Below are 21,255 nucleotides of genomic sequence, written 5' to 3' on the forward strand. Positions count from 1 at the left end.
GGAAAAAAATCACAATACAAGACACATTGCCATTAATATCCCTCAAAATACTCCCACTCACTTCAAACACACTTATCCCATCGTTCTTGCCACTCTCTGAAGCAGTTCTGGAAGTCCTCTTTTGTGAGTGTCTTTAGTTGCGCTGTCATGGCTGCCTCCATGTCCTGAATCATTTTGACTTTGGGGAAGAGCCAGAAGTCACATGGTACTAGATCCAGTGAATAAAGTGAATGAGGACACACCACAATGTTTTTATTTGAAGAAAACTGTCATATACCAGAAGCAATGTGTGACAAGGAGTGTTATCATGATGGAGAATGAATTATGGCACACTTCAAAACGTACCTTCTCTCAACCGTAGCTTGCACTCCACTGACTGCACCGAAACTTGTCACACACTGTTACTAACTTGCTGCTTCACGTATTGAAGCTCCTGCTTTTCATTGGATTGCCCTTGGCAGCAGCATTCACCATATTTTTTATCACAATGGAAAGGTTCCGTGTCACACACTGCTTCTGTTATGGTTTGCTCAAAAAGACGCATTGGGTGTTATGCTAAGGGGATGTCATCCTGAGAAATCATGCTAGGGCTCATTCTCCAGTTAGGTCTTATTTGTGGAGAAACATGGTAGTAACAGCGGGACCTAGTTACCAGCCCTAAAGTGAAGGAGCAAGGGGAGGGAGCGGTGAACTTACAGAAACCCAGGGATAGTGATGGCTGTGGAAAGAGGACAGGAGTCTTGGGAAAAGATGCAGCCAGTTCAAAATAACCCTGCAGAAAGAGAGCCCACCACCAGAGGAACAAATAACCTGACCTCACTCTTCTACCTCCCTCCACCTTATCTCTAGTGCCTCCCACTGCCTTAATCCTATTGCATTCAAAGGCAGAGGAGCCCACTGATGCAGTCCATGTGTCTTGTCTCCCAGGGCACTGGGTGGATAGAGAAGAGATGATTGTGGATCTGCAGTGGCAAATGGAAGGGACATTCCCCATAAAGGAATATGTCTTTATTCTAATGGCAATGAAAGCTCCCAGCCTTAGAATCCTTTCCCTTATACCAACTACAGACACTGACAAAAGAGGACTTCCAGAACAGCTTCAGAAAGTGGCAAGAACTATGGGATAAGTGTGTTTGAAGGGGGGGAGGTGTTTTGAGCGGGACTAATGGCAATGCGTCTTTTACTGTAATACATTTTTTTTAAACATTCACTGTAATTTTTTAGCACACCTCGTATATAGGCCTCTGTCATGAATTTAGAAATGAAAAGCTTACTGCGTCTTAGAATCTCAGCACCATGATCCTGGAAATTCTTACTCTTGTAGAGGCAGAACTTTAGACTCATCAACATTCAATGCTTTATTTAGGTCAGAACTGTTTTTGTGTTCATTTGTCAATTTGCAACTGAAGTGAAGGCCTTAAACAGAAGCCTGGCATTAGCTGCTTGACAGTGATTTGATGCTGCACTGTGTTGTGCTAGAAATTAGTGTTTAGAACCAAAATGTTAATCACAGGGACCTCTATACATTGATGGCATAAATAGTACGTTTCTATATAAAAAAATCTATAGTGACTCACTCTCTTTTAAATAAAAATCTCCCCTTGCTATTTCAGTGAACTGAATAACTGACTCTGGGTACTTTTCTTTTTGTGTTCTAGGTTGAGCCTCTTTAAGTTTTCAGAAAACTGCTAGCTCTATTAGAAGTAGCTCTATTCTTCCCTTAGGTGTTCAGAAAACAAAAAATGATCTCTCTCTATGACCGGAAGTTGAAATTGCCTCTTTCTGGTACCCTTCTGACCTCAGAAACATGTCTTCTTTTTTGACTGTGATGGTGTTTTCTAAAGTGAGTCTCCTTTGTGCCCTGTTTCCCCGAAAATAAGAACTAGCCAAATGATCAGCTCTAACGCGTCTTTTGGAGCAAAAATTAATGTAAGACCCAGTATTATATTATGTTATGTTATATTATATTATATTATATTATATTATATTATATTATATTATATTATATTATATTATATATTGTATTGTATTATATTAAAGACCCAGTCTTATATTATATTGAAATAAGACCGGGTCTTGTATTAATTTTTGCTCCAAAAGACACATTAGAGCTGATTGTCTGACTGGGACTTATTTTTGGTAAAATACAGTAGTCTCAATTCTCCAGAATGTCAAGAGAGTTACTTGAAAAAATAGTCCTGTTTTCAAAAAGTTTGAGAAAAGATTGAAAAAAATGAACAGATGAATGATTGGCTTTTACACTGCAAGGAGTGTTTATCTCCAATAAAATGATAGAGTAGTCAGAATTTTTTCAAAACTTGTTTGACAAAATAACTTTTTTTTTCATGGAGCAATTTGGAGACTAGCTTTCCGAGGAATACGTTCTTGGAAATATTTAGCTCAAATCGCACAAAGTTAAGATCTGATTTAAAAACTGCTTCCTAACATACTAGTCATGAGACTATGGGCAAGTCTAACCATGCTGGACCTCAAATTCTATCTCTGAAAAATGGGAATGATTATTGCTTCCACCTTCAGTATTTTGTGACCACAAGACAATTCTATTACTATTACCATGACTACTGCTAGGCACTGCCACTTTCCATGGTAGACACTATTTATTGGTTTATCCAATATACACTTGACACCATCCCTTCTGCCTTCTGGTTTCCCTTATGCACATTATAAAGCTAAATGCATACTTTCTTATACTCATGCAGCTAGGGATAGCTGTATGAGACAATTCAGGCAAATGAGACACAAAGGCAATTTTTATGGGACTCTGAGAAGACTTTTGTTGTCCCTAATAAAATGACACAATGCATGGAGCCATGATAGCCATGACTAACAATTCATAAAAGGTGTACAGAGCATCCCTGAGCTTTGGGGGAACACCAGGAGCAGTCTACCTGCATATTTCTTGTGACATGGGGAAAATGAAACCCAAACAAATCATATAGGCATCTGAAAATCAGGCTTAATCTTATTTGCAGCTGAACACATTTCTAAAAATTTCATCTACTACTTATTGAGTGCTTCCTGTATGCTGATACTAAGCTCTTAACATGTATCACTTCATTTACTACTCACAACACGGTTTATTTAATTTGCCACTTTGCAGTGGAGGAAATGGACTGAAGGACCTTGTTCAAATTTACACAGCACTCTAGATCCCAATAGATGAGCTCATTGGCATATCACAGAATTCAAGCTGGAGAAGCATAACTAATGGAGGTAATTTAGAATACAATGTGAAAGTGCTAGAAGCACCCAATTTCTTTTTCAGCCAGTATCTAAGCCCCAGTGTGACAGGCAATGTGATACACACTGGTCTTTATAAAACCATAAACTAGAAAGGGAGGTAAGTCCATACATAACCAGTTATGTCCGACAATGTGATAAATACTATGCGAGTGTTCTGATCATCTTGATCTGAGATCACAGAGAAGAAATACTTAATTTGAGAACTCATGGGAGGCATAGAGGAAAGGCATTTTAGTTTGGATCTAATTTATTTCTTAGGATTATAGCTTAAAAGAGGGAGCAGGTATGGCATGTATGTGATACAAGGGTATACTAGTTTTCCTTGGCCTTTCTTCTCCATAGCAAAAGCAGGTGCCAGCCTGAATATCCTGGTTTATGGCATAACAGAAATCTCTCCATGACTTGACTGGAGCCTGCCTCAGCTATAATTACAAGATCACACAGACAGACCTGGATTTGCCAAGACTGCATATAGAAAACCCAATCATTGCCAAAGATCCCTCCTTACTTCCTTTGATAGTCTAATATTCAAATGTACTGAATATTATCAAAAACTCAGTCATCAAGACATACGTTCCCTTGTAGAGAAACCAAGTTAAAATATTGCCAAAAATCTCGAGCATTTCTGTTTTCTATTGGCACAATCAGTAAATATTATTGTTTATATTGCCCTTTGGTTTACTCAAGTAAAATCAACATAGTTGAAAATAGTAATCTAATGTTACTAGTGGAACATTAGAATTATAGCAAAACATGAGATGAATGGATGGGATTAATGACCTGATTCTTTAGGAGAAACAGGAGTGCAGGGGATATTTGTAATACAGACCACTGTAGGCTTCATTTTATAAAAGTAGAACCACTAGAGGGTGGTAGTATGCACACTTGTAGATAAGAAAAAAGTCCCTACCACATTACTACCTTCCCAAATCCATTCATTCAACAAATATACAAACGATCACTGAGTGTCTTCTATTTGCCAAGCAGCCTTCTTGGTACTTTCAGACACTGGAGGCACAGTGATGAGACACATACATAAGACCCTCAATCTCAAGGAGATTACCCTGCTTAAATTGGGACAAAGGGTATCCTTTATGGTTTGTCAAGGAGTTGAATAATGTAAAGATGGGGGTGCCCTGGAAAGCCCAGACTGTATAATCCATATATTTATAGATCTGTACTGTCTTTTATGAGGCTTTCTTTGTTATTAATATCATCCTAGTTGCATATCTGACAGAGATTTTCAGATGTGGAAGAAGACTGACAATTGTTAACGTGGTTAATAACAAACACTTAATAAGTGTTTACTATATGGCATACATTTTACACGTATTAACTAATTTAGTCTCACAACCACTGGATGAAGTATGTATTTCATTATCTCCATTCATCAGAGGAGGAAATCAAGGCAGAGAAAAGTTAAGTGATTTGCCTATAGTTACACACCTAGTAAGTGACGCTGCCAGGATCCAATCCCAGTGCTGTCTGGCTCTGCACGCTGCTACCTTCAATAAAGCATCTACTGTGTGCCTGGACTTTACCCATATTATTTCTTTCACTCTTTACAATCCTATGAGGTAGGTGACATGATCTCAATTTGGAAGAAAGTAAGGCTCAAAGAGAAGAAATGGCAGTGCCAGTGTTCAAACTCAGGAGAACCTGGCCCCAAAGCCAGTGCTCTTCACCATTGTTTCATGCTGTCTCTCTCAGGAGCTGGCCAAACTGAGTTTTTGGGGAGCTTAGGCCAGACTCACAGTTCTGTTCCTCCCGCAACCTGTTTGTTTTATCTATCAGGATGCCAAGTAAAATTTTATTTACAGAAAGAGTTGAAAGAAAGGCTAATAAAGTAAATTTGAAAAAGATAAATTTCCTTAGACAAAATAAAAGGCTGATCTTGCAGAAATTTCCAATAAAGAATGTTTCAGAGAGGAGTCAGGAAGGTGGATGGAAAATATGCCAGCATGTTGGAGATATGGAAGGCCTTCTGTGTATACACCATGACACCTCCAGGATTTATTGAAGAAGTCGAACATATGGTTGTTTTCCCTGAGGTTTACAATTTAGTTGACTATCTTGCACACAGTCCATGGAAAGAGATGAGAGGCATACAGGAATTAGAAAAGAATTGAAAGTGGCAAGGCTACAAGGTAATAATGCAAACGAATTGGGCCATGTCGATAAACTCCAAGTATTTTGTGAGTTCTTTTCAACCCTCAGCAGAGAAAGTATGTTTACCGTCACCGTCATTCAGTTTTTGAAGAATTAGGGCTGATAGAAAAATAAGACTTTTCATGCAGGCTAAGTAATGGTGTAAGAGAGTTGTTCAAGTAATATTATTTAGCTACGTATCTTCCATTCGAAAGATATTTATCTTCCATTTATTTATCTAGATTTTAAGAAAATTGTCAAATTTCTGTAGAGTTAGCAGATTATATCCTGACTAGCTCTTTTGCTAGGTACTTCTTAAAGAGAGGAGATCCTTATTCCCAATTCAACAACCTTTGTAGCCTTTTTATATACCTCCAAATTTGTCCCCAAGCCATTGGTAAGATGATCTCATTGCCTTTTGAAGTCCCTTAAGGTGCATTTATCACATAAGGAAGTCTCTCCAGGGGAGGGTGGGGAGGGAATCCTTGGCTGCTGGATTCAGATTCTTTTCAGATGGAAACTGCCCAATAACTACTTCTGTGATACTGAATTTGGGGGGGTGGGATGTGCAACAGAGAAAGTGGGAAACTGGCTGTTGATCAGGAAGATTACATGCAAAGCCATTTTGTTTTGTTCCTTTCAGCTACTTAGACATTTCTCTGAGTTCAAGTTGTCCATTAAGGACTAAGACATAAATTCTACATTCCTCTATGGGATGGCCATCAAGGGGCTCTTCTGGGCTTGAAAAAGGTTCAGGCACATGGAAGTGCAGCCAGATGTGTAATGCTCTTAGTAATTTGCTCTCATCATGATCTTTGTTAGCACTAATTTTATCTACTCTTTTCTGGTGAATTAGAATGTAGTCCAAAATGTATCTCTGCCCTCTCAGGACCTGGAAGGGCCTTGCCTTGGCCTTGACTTAGCTGTGCTCTCCTTACCCTCCTGACCTCACTCACCTTTCGCTGTAACTCTGCTTTATCAGCGATCTCAACTTCTCTGTCTCTGGCTTAATAAGGCACCGGGTCCACATCCAATTAACCCTACAACAAGCCCTCCTTGAAAAAGCCCAAAGCTTCTTGCTCAGCACCCTGCCTCCCGTAGTGTCACTCACTCCGATGCTTTCCATTTAAAAGAGCCAGGAAGCGCATGGCCCTGCCTCAGCGCTAGGGACCAGTGCCCCACGGTGCCCCCACGGCTTTTACCTTAGGGTTTCCCCAGAGGAGCCTCTCCTCTTCCACAGGTTGACTAGGCTGCTGGATCTGCTGGCAGCAGAGGACGACTTGCCGTCCCCCACGTGCATGCGCACCACGGTGGATGTGGTGAAGGCGCTGCGGACGTTTCTCTCGGGTTTGGCCAGGATGATGTACACCTTGGGCACAAACATGCAGCCCAGAGCCACGGTGGCGCTCAGGCTGACTGAGAAGCACATGGTGATGATTTTGTAGTTGCTGCCAAAGTAGATGGGCACGAAGGCCAGCCATATAATGCAGGTGGTGTACATGGTGAAGGCGATGTACTTGGCCTCGTTGAAGTTAGCTGGGACATTTCTGGTCTTGAACGCATAGAAGGTACAGCTCAAAATTAGCAATCCGTTGTATCCGAGAGGAGTGACCACGCCGAGGTTGGTGGTATTGCAAATCAGGTAGACTTCCCGAATGCTGGGATAGTCGTGCATTATGTCAGGAGGCTCCATTATGAAGAGGGCGACGATGATGCCCAACTGAATGCATATAAGAATGAAAGCGATCACTAGCTGGGCACAGGCGCTCATGAATCGGGGCTTTTTGGTACAGATCTTCTTCTTGCTGCCAGCCAGAATCCTCGCAATACGGTTGGTCTTGGTTACCAGGGCTGAATAGCTCATGGCTGGAGAGAGACCGATGCCGATTCTCTGAAGGTAGCAATAGATCTGTTGGGGCTTTGCAATGAGGCAGAAGGTACATAAGTAGCCCAGGCAGATGCCAGCAAGGATGATGTAGCAGAGTTCCCTGCTGGAGGACTTGACTACCGGGGTATCACGGTATATGATGAAGATGGCGGTGACAAACAGGGTGGCCAGCAGGCCCAGGCAGGCAAACACCACCGCTGCAATGGGCTCAGGGTCACCCCAGCGAAGGTACTCGACTGGAATCAAATCACAACCTGAAGACACACAGACACACATTGGAAAAGAAGGAAGACACGTTTATTTGGGTCGCGTATGCCTAAGTTAAAAGCAGCTGCTTAGGACTCTTGCTTTGTCTCCAATCTACCTTTCTAATTTCAGACTACTCGTTTCTTTATATATTCACTCATAAAATAGTTATCTTTATATGAGCAATGCATACTCTGTGATAGGATCTATTCTAGTTTCTGAAAACTGATTAAGAACACATTTCCTGCACTCATAAAATATACTCCGGGGTGGGGTGGGAGGCTTCTAAAGAATCACAGCTGTCATAAGGGCGGTGAAGAAGGATAACATAGATCCTGATCCCGTCTGTGGGAGAGACAAAGGCTTCCTTCAACAGGAATTGGCAATTGGAAGTCTTGGTTTGGCTGAGTTTGGGGATTGAGTAGATTTGGCAAACAGAGATTAATTGGAAGGAAAGAGCTGGGGGGCACTGACGGCAAGAAAGGAGGCCACTGACAACAGTGTGATGAGTGGCACAAGACAAGGCAGGGCGGTAGGCAGGAGGGGGTCTTACAGGGCAGAGTCCTAGATCAATAGGAAGTCATTTGAGAGCTCTATGTAGAGCTGAGGAAATGATAGGGTCAGATTTGTGTGTGTGTTTTAAACATTCCTTTGGTTGCTATGTGGATTTTGGATGAGATAAAGGTGTGGGCAGATATGAGAGTTATTGGAAGCAATACAGAGTACTTAAATGCATGTGGGGGTATGTGAAAGGTAAAGTAACCAAGGATGACTAATACTGGGTCCATCTGTTCTGTCCTGGAATTTACTGGAGATAAGTAAGGATTTTCAGAGAATCAGATGCTCCCAATGTTATAGAAGAGAAGATGGTGTTAAAAAAAAAAAAAAAAAAAAGGAGTGGGTAGTAAAGGAAAACTGACCCCAAAGATAAAGAACTTGACTGGATGGGAAGTGCCAATATTCCGCAAATTATTCTCTACTCACGGCTTTCAAGTTTGATTGTTTTTTGTTTGTTTTTTTTTTAAATATCACTTGATTACACAGCAGAAAAGTGACAAATTTGGTATCATTTGAGTTATGTGTCTTTTTAAAAAATTTTTTTGGGACAGTGTTTCTCAAACTTGGTTGTGCACTTGAATCCCTCCAGATATTTTAGTAAAATACTGTGGCCTGGGTCTCACTGACAGAAGTTCTTATTTAATTGGCCTGGGCATCAGGATTTAAAAAAAAAGTGCTTCTAAATGTACAGCTGAAGTTGAGAACCACTGCTCTAGATGGATCATTCCTGTCAATTAGACTTTTTTTAAAAACTAGAATTGCGATAGCTTTATTGAGTTTGTAGGAAAGGTGTTAAGTAATCTGGAGCATTGGACATGTGAGGAATGTGGTAGAGATTACTAATTGCTTGCAAATATTTATCCTCCCCTTTATCCTCAGCAACAGATCTCCGTTTACATTTGAGGTAGTAAAGGATACAGCTAAAACATTACATTTTCCAGCAGTCATTGTAGTGAGATTTGCCATGTGACTAGGTTTTGGCCAACAAGATATAAGCACAGAATTTCTTAAAGGAAAATGACTCATCTTGGAGAGACCTGCTTTTTCCTTCTGTTGCCTGGAATATAAACATGATGGCTAGAGCTCTAGCAGTTATCTTGGACTATAAGGTAACTTTAAGGACAGAAAACATGTTCTGGGTCTTGGAAGAGAAAAAAGAGAGAGCCCGAGTCCCTATTAATCATGGAACCATAGCTCTGGACTATGTACATTACATTTCCCTTGTTTAATCTTTGTTTCTTTTTTTTTCTGATATATGCAGCCAAAACAAATTCTAGTTGATACAGGTATAAGGTTTTCCTATTAACTTCCCATATCTCATGATTAAGAATGTTGAAGTAAGTGGCTTTGAATATCAATGATTACTGGGAAGTTAGGAAGGCAAAATAAATAATGATATCAAAACTTTCTTGTCTTTCAAAATACCTCTAAGGACAGCTCGGTTATAAAAAGGAAAGGAAACATCCTTTCTTCTTATTTCTGCCTTGCCATTCTCTTTCTTCAAGATCTCAGGTTTCACAGAGTACAATTATTGTTATAGGTAAATTCATTCTGGGTTTAATGGGATTTGTGAGTTAGCCTAGGATCTTCAGCATACTTTACAAAATTGTTTCTTTGGGAAATGTATCCTTATTTTAAAAACCTGTGCATTTAATATTGAAACAAAGTGCTTTTCACGTGTGGCTAGCCCAGACTAAATATAAGACAGGCATTTTACATTAAGTCATTAATTATAAATAAATGCATATCTCATTGCTAATGAATATACCTGTATCCATATTTTTAGGCATCTGTGCTCATATGTGCTGCTTATATGTTGGAGTTCAACCTCTGAGACGTTACTATACCACAGGGTTTTTGTTCATTATGTACAAATTTGTTCATTGTAGAGACAATTTTACAACAGGAAAAGAGGGGTTAGTCATTCCTGTTTTACTTCTTCCATAACAATTTATTTATAACACTGATAAGAAAATAAGATTTATTATCTACTGTAGTTAATTGTATAGGGGCCTGTTTCCCTAGTTGGTCATGAGTTACTAATATTCATAGTAACTTACTGATATAGGAAACATGTTATGTGGTACCTGAAGTTGGAGTCCTTTCATTAGCTAAAGAGAATCAACTGAAAAAAATGTATTTACTTTAAGGGCTGTCATTTTACTTCCCCCAGACCCCCACCCCTAGTCTGCTAAATTGTAATTGCTTTTATTGAAATGTAATTAACACCCTAATGACTGAATGTTTTGCATATGATAACATTCACCACTATTTCTATGTCAAATATTTTCTTCAACTCTTCATGTGCAATTCATTAACATCATGTGTGAAACTAAAGAAAAGCCCATTAATATATGTGTTGGAAGAAACGAACATAAAGCATGCCTCTAATGTGATGTGATTATTTTCACCAATTTACCAGAATTTATACATTCCAGTGAATTTTTTTCATGTAATGTGAACCACTCAGAAGGCTTCATGTTTAGTTTAACGATGCTGCCATTGTACTTTTGCACAAAGTACTTTTTGTAACTATTTTCTTGGAATAAGGATTCTGATTAGAGTGTTATAATCACTGAATCTTATAATTGGATAAGATCTTAGAGTTTCCGAAAACGGATGTGCCTCACAATCATTTGGAGAGCCTCCAAAAGTACAATTCAAGGGTCTAAATTCAGGAGATCTTGATCAGTACTTTTGGGGTGGAACAAAGGAATCTCATTTTGAATAAGCAAGCTCAACGACAACATAACTGATCCTTGGTCCTTGGTTGTCATCTCAGCCTTAGAGATTATTAGGCTGGCTTCTCATCCAGTGTGTGAATGTCTTATATGATAATGCCAGCATTGATCACCCTAACTCTACTTAAGGCTTTCCATGAACTACTATGTCTCAAGACCAGGACTAGTGGTAGGGGTAGATTATGAAGGAAGGAGGTCAGACTGACAGGTGGAGACTGGAGGTAAATAAACTGGTCAAAATGGCTATTACAAGCATATAGTCAAGGGATGATAGTGCAAAAACTGAAAGTCACTGTACTAAAGTAAACTTTCAGCTGGTAAAGACATTTTAGAGCTAGGATTAAAAGAAATTATGAGGTACACAGAAGAATCATGAGAGAGGCTTCTAACTACATTGATGGCCATGCTATTAACTGATATAAAGTTGTAGGAAGAAAAGGGTCACATATTATGGAAGTGATATCTTCCATAATATTTTTGAAGGTATTGTGTTTGAAGTGTCTATGACCTACTGAGCAGATGGAAGCAGAAGCTTAGAAGAGATATCAGGGTGGACGTTACAGCTTTAGGAACCATCTATTTACAGAAGGAAATAAGAGACACAGAATGAATGCAATCAGTGAGGAAATTCATATATGCAGATGAGAGCAGAGCCTTGAGGTCTGGTGTAACAACAACATTAAGGAATGGCAGAGGAAGAGGGTATGTCAGGGAAGACCTAAAATAGAGCAGCTAGAAGGAAGGAAGTGTGTCAGAAGGCAAAGGAAAGTGTTTGACTGCATGGCCTACCATATCCCCATCTAACAATATTACTTCAGTTTTTTTTTTCTTTCTTTGTTTTTTCTTCTTCTTCTTCTCCTTTTTTTTGAAACCCTTACCCAAAGAGTTAGCACAAAGCTTTGATCTTCAAGTTTACAGGTATCTCTCCTGGTGGTATACAATTCTCTTAGATTCCTCCCATACCCTATTACTACTATTAGATCTATTTATTTTGAACAAGGAATAGTATCCTTCCATTGCTGTATTTCTCCCATGGAAAATGTTCTACCCAATCTCAGAATCTTGAGATAATGCTAACCCTATTATAATACAAATTCAAATTATCATTGATTGCTACCCCTACCATGTTAGTATTATTGATTAATAATCATCTTAATGCCCTGTTATTCTTCCTAATTCTCTTCTTCTGTGAATGTGTGAGCATTTTCTCCATTTAATGGTTTTCTTTTCTTTATCCCCATTTCATTTTTTGTTAATGGTAAATTAGAGGAAAGCCCAGTAAGTTACTACATACCAAAAGGACATGTAGAAGTTAACTAAGAATGTACAGTATATATTTTACAGTTTTATTATAAATTTAATCAAATAAGCACATTATATTTTAGATTAAAGAATATTGATCATGTCAGTAGTTCCCTCCTAGCAAGCATATTCGTTTTTTCAGAAGATGTACATCATCCCATCTCATCTGGAAATACAGATGAGCCGTAGGTTAGAAAACCATGGCCTGTTTTTTGATAACATCCATTTAGGTAGCTATCCATTTCTCATTTTTCTCTCCTTTCACACTTGACCCATATTCTGTGGTTCTCTAGTATAATCCATCCTTTCATTGCTTGAAGTAAAATATATATTGAAAATGTAATGTTTTTTTTTAAAGGGTAAATGAGCTGCCAAAACTGTGTTATCCACATTCATTCTGTGATTCTACTAATGTGCTTCTGATATATCTAATGGGAGAATGGATGGTCTACTGATGACCTGGACACCTAGAAATGATATGACTGCTCAGCAGTAACCAGTACTCATGCTTACTGTTTGGGTATTAGTCTTACAGGGTTAATATTCCTGTAGTTAATAGTCACAGACTATTGCATTTTCAAACCTCGTTCCAAGTGTCTGTTCAGACAGAAGGAATGGGAAGTTAAAGATCCTGGGACAGATGTCTGATATTCCGTAAGACAGGCTAGGCAGGAACTCCTTACAAACTCCATTATTCCTGGTATATTTTTGGTGGAAAAGAAGTTGCTGTTGAGAATCATGTGTCCTCAGCTTCCGATTAGGCCATTTCAGGTATACAAAACCGAGATGGGGCTGTTGTGGGACTATCCTTTGACACATGAGCAATCGTTCTGCCCAGAGTACAAGGTCCTGACTGGTGACCAAGAGCATCATGCTGGCTTTCAGTCTGTTCCACCCACAGGCCACTTGAATGCCTTTCCTCCTCTCTTTACCCTCTGGATTTGGATCTCTAGGATGTGGGTCAGAGATATCAGAGGAATACAGACTCAGAATTTTTTCTGCATTATCCATATCCCTGATCCTTTAATATTTTCTCTTCACTTAGCCTAAGCTAAAGTTTTTAATCACTTCCATAGTTCAGAAGAATTGGGAGTGGTGTGTGTGTGTGTGTGTGTGTGTGTGTGTGTGTGTGTGTGTGTGTGTGAGAGAGAGAGAGAGAGAGAGAGAGAGAGAGAGAGAGAGAGAGAGAGAGAGAGAGAGAGAGGCTGAAATTATATTGTTAAGGTCTGTCATCCCTGCTTGACTCTAAGCATCCTGATTTTAAGAACTTTGTCTCTTTTGCTCACAAATGGATCCCTAGTTCTGAGCCAGTGTCTAACTCATATGGTTAGCATAAGCAATTTACAAATTAATATATTTATTATATAACTAAAGTATACAATATTCATCTGGTATATGAATCAAGTCATTCTCAACAAAATTTTTTGTTGTCTTTACAAAGTCTCATGTCACAGAACTGTTATGTACTGTTACAGACAGAGGGCTAAATCAGTGCATTTCATCTAAATTTTAGTTAAGATTCTGGTAACCAAGAGAGGGCACATCTAAATAAGACCTCGAAGGCTTACTTCTGCCTAGGGGTGTGCCATGTTCACATTAGAAATATTTTTGGTACTGACTAGGAATTGATAAATGTTTTATGAATGACTGGTTAATCTAACTGTGAGTCATTCATTGAATCTGGCAAGTTTCTGTAGAGGAAAGAAGAAGGTAGTAAATAGAAGTTATTTTTTTAACAAGTGCCGTCTAACTATAAAGTTCAGATTCATTGTTCCCCAAAAGGCTGTTAATTGCCACATTTTGTACCTTAGGCCAAAACATTTAAAAAAAGAAAAAGTCCCAAGTCCTCTGAAGGGAAGGTCTATTGTAGAGTTGATTGATTTTTTACCATTACCTTAGAGTGAAAACATACCATGATCATTCCCTCAAATAAAAATTTAGTGTCTATCCAAATGTTAGGTAAGTTTTATCAGGAACTGCCTCAATTGGAAGCTGCTGTGTTCCGGTCTATGCCAGCATTTTCAAAAAGGAGAAAACTAATATTTACTGAGTGCCGACTATATGTCCGGTGCTATCCTAGATACGTTAGGTAATCTTCATAATAAACAAATGAGGTAGGAGTCATTAAATCTATTTTACAGAGGGGCGATATGAGGTTTAATATGCTAACACGTTGGGGATGAGCTTAAAACTCTGTGGGAGTTTTGATTGCTTGCTTGCTTGATTGAATGATACTACAATCAGGGGAGGCAAACTGATCAAGCGCCCCTCAGGCTACTTAGTAGGAAAGAGAATCATGAGGAATTAACGTTGTCTGCCATGGTCCAGGCGGGGCGAGTGGTAGTGTAAGTATTTGATGTTTGTTGTCCTGACATAAATCCATGTTCCCTTTTGAAAATCTCATTGGTTCAAACTCTTCAGCAACTTTCTCATTCTGGCCTGTATGCCCTGAAGATTGTTGGTCAGACACGATGATCGGTAAATTGTTGGTTTTGTGTCCCTGCAGTTTTCAAGTATAGAAAATTTTCTGAATGGACACAACATACCCACAGCACAAAAGAACAACGACTGACTGTGGGTCGTTTCCAACATTGCCACTGAGGGGACTCACAGCCATCCGTTTATCACTGGTCTCAGACTGTTTCCCACCCCTCAAAGTTTATTACATTTTTTTGTTTCAATTCCCTAAATAAAATTCCCTCAGAGAATTTAGCCAACTCAAAGCTATATATATATATATATATATATATATATATATGTAGTTTAGTTTTGTTCTTTGCTATTGGTTACATTTTATAGGGGAATTTGAAATAATATGCAAAGATGTAGTTCATAATTAAGACATAAAGAATGATTTAATAGTATTGCAGAGTGCTAAGGGGAAGGATTGTCACAGATGCACATTTGTAGGGAACAACGTTGAAAAATAGCACTTCCGGTCATACTGCAGACCAACAAGAGAGGTAAAACACAGCATATGAATTTAAATATTAGGTTGGTGCAAATGTAATCGTGGTTTTTGCAATTATTTTTAACCTTTTAAACCGCAATTACATTTGCACCATCCAATAATAAAATGTGTAGACTGGAATACTTGGCTTCGTTTTTACCTTTCCCCTGTTCTGTTCCTTAGCTAACTCCTCCTACTCTTTCATTTTCCAGATCCTCTTTGAGAATGGCTTTCCTGATTCCCTGAGGCTGAATGTCTGGTTCCTCCTATGTAGTCTGGTCACATGGCTCCCTGGATCTGTCCTTTTCACAGCACGTGCATGATATATATGTATATATATATATATATATACACATATACATATATACGTATTACATATATTACATATATATATTACATATATATTACATATATGTAATACATATATATTATATATAATATTATAATATAATTTTGTAACATATACCTTATTATATATATGTATATATATGATAACACAATTGTTGTGCTTATAGTAAGTTTGCTTCTGTGGTTCATGTGGTGGGCTGTGAGCAGTCCGAGAGAAGGAGACTGTTTCTTTGTTTTTTTGCTGGTTTTTAGTACGAAGCACAGTACTGGCATACAACAGGCAGTTAAACAGGTTGAATGAATGAATGATTTCATTAATGAAGAAGAGGACAATTGAGGAATCAGGAGAATATGCTCTTCATTTTCAGCTTGCACACACATATTTCCTGTGAATACGAGAATTTTGCTTTATCTATTTGTGGCTCAATTTTTCTGTACACAAAATGGAAATAATGCAGAATTCTCTTCCTATAATGAGGGCTTTAATCTGGAGAAATCCTTGTAGAAAAATGCACATATAAGAAATTAAAGACTGATTACCTGACCTGACAGTGAAGCAATTTCTCAGGACTAAGTCTATAAAATGCTTAAAACTATCTTTGTATTTTACTAGAATAAAACATTAAAGTCATCACTTTAAAACCAATAGACTATCAATGGAATTTTACATATACAATATGAGCTATAATGAGTGACAATTCACTTTTGTTTATTTTTCTTAATTTCCTGGCTTGCCAGACTCTTTTCAGGGTCCCTTTTCTCTGGTTTTAGTCAGACTCATAAAATTGTTTTCTTTCTTCTTTTTTTTTTTTGCAAATAATCTGCATACTAAAAAGCATTTCCTCTCGTGGCTAATCTTCCATGCAAATGTTCAATAGCTTTTTGATTTTATGGTTCAGTTTTTGCAGCCACTTTCTAGGCCCCACAGTATTCCTTCTGTGTTCTTATAGATGGCGTTACACATTCGACTTTTTGTTTTTTTTTCCCTTTGAGAGACATACCTATCCTAAGGCTGGTTGCAAAATCACATTATACTCTGCCATGGATTTTACATCTTCCCAAACCTATTCATTCCTGAATTTTACATATCATAATATTGTAGGTATTCCTTATTGAGCTACTGTTATATATTTAAGTAACTAAGATGCTCATGTTTATTATAAAAAGAAAATATGGGAACACAGCCCACACATGTAAGAAATGTACACAAGGGGAAAGATTAATGCCTCATCCTACTCATTACAGATATTAAAAATTGTTCACCTGGTACAGCTAGAGCGTTACACTCACTTCTTAGTTAAATTCACATGATTGAGCACCTGCTCCACTCAAGGCCCTGGTCCATCCACACCACGATACAAAGGAAATATATATTCCTTCAAAATAGTGTACTGGTCCAATGCTCAGGCTCTGGGGGCTCCGCCAGGCAATACCTGTGCTGAGCTCTAGACACTCATTACCTTCTTTAACACCCACTGCATTTTATGAGGCAGGCACCATTCTTTCATGCTTTTTTAGTTAAGGGAACTGAAGAGTATCTGAAGTGAAAGGAACCATAGGAGGGGCAGTACAGATCTGAAGGTGGAGAGAGAAGACATGTAAAAGAAATAGCTCAAAGGCAGAAATCAGATGTGTGGAGGCATAAAACCTCTACAGCATAGTAATATAGTGTCATAAAGAGAATTATAACATCACCAGGAATTACTGCTGAGAATTCAGATTGGAAATCAGTTAAAGCTTTAGGAGGGAAGGTCATAATACTTTCCTACCTACATCTCAAATATTAGTGTGAGGACCACATAAAATAGCATGTGACTTAAACAGTGGCATGATAATTGTGAAGCGATAAAAAGAGGAAAAAGAGAAGTGCATACATAAAGCAGTAGTTGCTCAACATCTGCTAAATTGCCTATGTATTTTATTAGATTGTCCTGTGTTCTTCTGGGGAAAAGCCAGACCTATTTTATCTTTTTCAGCCTGTTTATATATACACAGCCCCAAGTAAATGGTATTATATTATCTTAAATTGTTTGTAAGTACAAGGCAGCACATATGCTCTCTGAATGTTTCACTCGATTTAATGTGATTTTTAAGAGGTGGCAAGATAGAGGATATTTATCTGTTTCATATTAGTCAAATGATATATCAATGCTTTATGAAGCATTTTCCAAGTGGGTTATAGAATGTAGTGGTAAGCACAGTGTTATGATGTTTTATGTTCTTGGGGAGAAATGTGATAATTTATTCTGGGTAAGCTATATTTATCAAAAACTGCAATCAATGAAACCACATTAGTTTCTTCAGTCTGGTTATATCAGAATGGTTTTTGACCACGATGACATTGTTTTTAACAATTCCATAAATTTATCATTGTGAAGAACAACACAGTATACATTTTTCATTGCATAGTTTCTGGCAAGAGAAAAATTGGTTTCTGCTGTCTTTGAGGGCCTGTTTTGAAAAGTTCCATTGAAAGAGGGACTTTTAACATTTTTTTTCCTGAAGCAAATGCTGTCACATTTATAAATATACCACCTTTTTGACTCATCTGGTGGGATAAACAAATTTGTAAGTTAATGAGAATTGAGAAATTGGAAGAGTAAGAAGGCATTTTACAATATTTCAATGTATAAGGTCTAGCATTTCATTTAAAAAAAAATCAGTGTTCTTCTCAGCATTAACTGAAACAACTCCATTGAGCTCATTGTTTATAAAGGACCATTGCACAAATTGTTTCATAGCATTTTAGAGATCTTTTCAAAAAGAATCCAGTGATTTATGGCCATTTCCGTGTTATCTGCAGCATTGTGTTAAGGAAATCAAAACATTAGTTTTACAGAAAGACTTTTACAGTAAGGCTTGAGCCTTACTATGCTATGTACTGTATGAACACAGCACAGATATTTTACATTTTCAACCTCAGTTTTCTGTAAAAGGGAGATAATAATTCCAAATGCTTTGAAGTGAAAGGAGGATTAGTTGGTAGAACACAAAGTTCCTATTATAATGAGTGATAGGCACTCAATACATGGGGATTTGTTTCATTTTTTCCATTCTGCAATTTATTTCTTCAGCAAATCTTTATTCAGTGCCTGTTGTGTTCTAGAATCTTGATATTTCCAAGTGAATAAAACGGGTCCCACCTTATCATCCCCTCCCCCCCCCAAAAAAAAGCAAACAAACAAACATTACTCTTTAGCTTATATTCTGACTGGGGAGACTGACAAGATATGCTCAACAAAAATAAATTAATACACAAAAACATAATAGAATAAAAGTTTATATATCGAATGGAGAAAATAAGAGATAGAAGAGGGTAACGGTAAGGGGGCACAATTTGTAATATTCAGGGTAGACATTTGAGCGAAGACTTGAAGGAGGGAAGGATAAGAGCCCCAGGGTATCTGGGGTGGAACATTCTAGGCAGAGAACAGCTGATGGAATGACACTAGGAGAAATACTTCTAGATGTTTTAAAAGAAGAACAAAAGGAACTATGTGTTGGGGTAAGGGAAGATGAAGAGAAGGGGAAAGTAGTCCAAAGATATAACAAGGAGCCAGATAATACAGAACATGAATTTGTAAGGACTTTGACTTTAAATAAAACAGGGAATCATTGCAGGTTCTCAGACAATAGAGTAAATATAATTGGGTTTACTTTTCTTTCCCCCTATTTTATTTTTTTATTTTTATTTTTTTAAACATTGTTTTATTAGGCTCAGGTGCACAAAACAATGTAATAGTTAGAAATTTGTCATTTATATCCCTCACACAGTGACAACCCCCCTACCCCCATCCATTACTCCTCTGACATTGCACACAGCCATTAAATTTCCACTGTCTCTATTCCTAATGCTGTACTCTGCTTCTTATGTATATATATATACACACACACACATATACGTATATATGTATATATATATTTACATATATATATAATTGTAATTGACATTCATTATTGTTTAGCTTCAGCTTCAGGTGTACAGTGCAGTGATCAGGGATCTACATCACCCCTAAGGCAGTCTCCATAATGAGAGAAGTGTCCATCAGATATCCTACAAAATCTTTACAACATTATTGATTACATTCCCCAAATTGACTTTTGTATCCCCGTGGCAATCTTGTGGTTACCGACTGTGCTTTCTAATCCCTTCAACTTCCCACTTATCCCCATCCCCCCTCCCTCTATGAGAACCGATAAATGAATTTAGTAAAGTAGCAGAATACAAAATTAATATTTAGAAATCAGTTTCATTTGTACATATCAATAATAAAATATCAGAAGGAGAAATTAAGAAAACAACCCCATTTACAATTGCTTCAAAGAATATATGATACCTGGGAATAAATTTAACCAAAGAAGTAAAAGATCTGTACTTAGAAAATTATAAGACACTGAAGAGAGAAATTAAAGAAGATACACATAGATGGAAACACATACCATGCTGATGGATAGGAAGAATTAATATAGTTAAAATGTCCATACTGCCTAAAGCAATATACAGATTCAACACAATTCCTATCAAACTACCAAAAACATTTTCCACAGAAATGGAACATATGATCCTAAAATTTATTTGGGACCATAAAAGACCCTTGATAGCCTCAGCAATCTTGAGAAATAAGAAAAAAGTGGGAGGTATAACGATACCTGACATCAAATTATACTACAAGGCTACAGTAATCAAAACAGCATGGCACTGTCATAAAAAAACACACACACACACACATAGATCAATGGAACAGAACAGAGAGCCCAGAAATAAATCCATGCCTATACGGTCATTTAATCTACGACAATGGGCTTACTTTTTAAAAAGGGTTCTCTGCCTGGTGTCTTGAGAAGTAAGTAGGGACAGGGGAAGTCTAGTTGGGAGGTTATTTGTGATGATTGCTAAGACCAGGGATCTTACAATGGAGATAGCAGTAGAATTCTGTATTTGAGGAAGTGTCAATGGAGTTTTATTACTAATTGACTAAGGATATCAGAGAAGTCAAAAGATGATCCCAAAGTTATTGGTCTGAGCTAATGAAAGAATGAGTTTGCCATTGGGTAAAATGTAGAATACTAAAGATAGAGCAGCCTTGGGGATCAGGAGAGTGAAGACCTGGATTTCAGCTTTGGAAAGTAAGATTCGAGTTATCTATTATGTAGATATTCAAAAAATATGTCAAGTAGGCAGTTAGATATTCAAGTCTGGAGATCAGATGAGGAGTCTAGGCTATATATTTAAATTCAGAATTTTTCAGTATGTAGATGCTGTTTAATAATATGAGACTGGTTAAGATCTCCAAGGAAGCAAATGTAGATAGAAAAGAGGATCAAGACAGAGCACTACACTACAAAACTCTATCTTTAGTTTTATTTCAAATACTACCCAACAAATAGTTGAATTTAAATTTAAATATTGGAGGCAATAGATGCTAGATCCCTTCTGAGAAGGTTAAAAAATATATTTTTGTCCTCTTGTATGTGAGAAAAATATCAAAAGTGGATAATGAAGTCATCAATTAAACCAGAAAACCTTTTTCTTTCTTCTTCCTCTTCCTCTTCTGCTTCTTCTTCTTCTTCTTCTTCTTCTTCTTCTTCTTCTTCTTCTTCTTCTTCTTCTTCTTCTTCTTCTTCTTCTTCCTTTTTTTTTTTTTTTTTTTAACCAGGGAGAGTGACTTAAAATGGAAAATGGCAGATGCCTTTTAGTATTGTTATGGCTTATGACTACCTTTATGGAATTTCCAGATCACCATTAACCTGTGTAATCCATTTATTTAGAATCAGAAGTCCCAAAAAGATAATCTAAGTGAATTTAAAAG

At 37.6% G+C, this 21,255-nt stretch overlaps 1 protein-coding gene across 10 annotated transcripts in view; it reads right to left on the bottom strand.

Moving 5' to 3' along the window:
• The window catches only part of GRM5 (glutamate metabotropic receptor 5), a 444,875-nt gene that overhangs the window by 53,649 nt on the left and 369,971 nt on the right, over nucleotides 1-21,255 (bottom strand). For all 10 annotated transcript variants that reach the window (XR_013994346.1, XM_081064769.1, XM_081064761.1 and 7 more), the window contains one exon: nucleotides 6,615-7,554. Coding sequence is in view for 9 of the 10 variants with exons in the window: in XM_081064769.1 (XP_080920895.1) it covers nucleotides 6,615-7,554 (940 nt within the window). In the remaining variant the exon portion in view is untranslated. The remainder of the gene's footprint in view (nucleotides 1-6,614; nucleotides 7,555-21,255) is intronic.

This window comes from Rhinolophus hipposideros (genome assembly GCF_964194185.1).
Source record: "Rhinolophus hipposideros genome assembly, chromosome: 10".
Lineage (NCBI taxonomy): Eukaryota > Metazoa > Chordata > Mammalia > Chiroptera > Rhinolophidae > Rhinolophus > Rhinolophus hipposideros.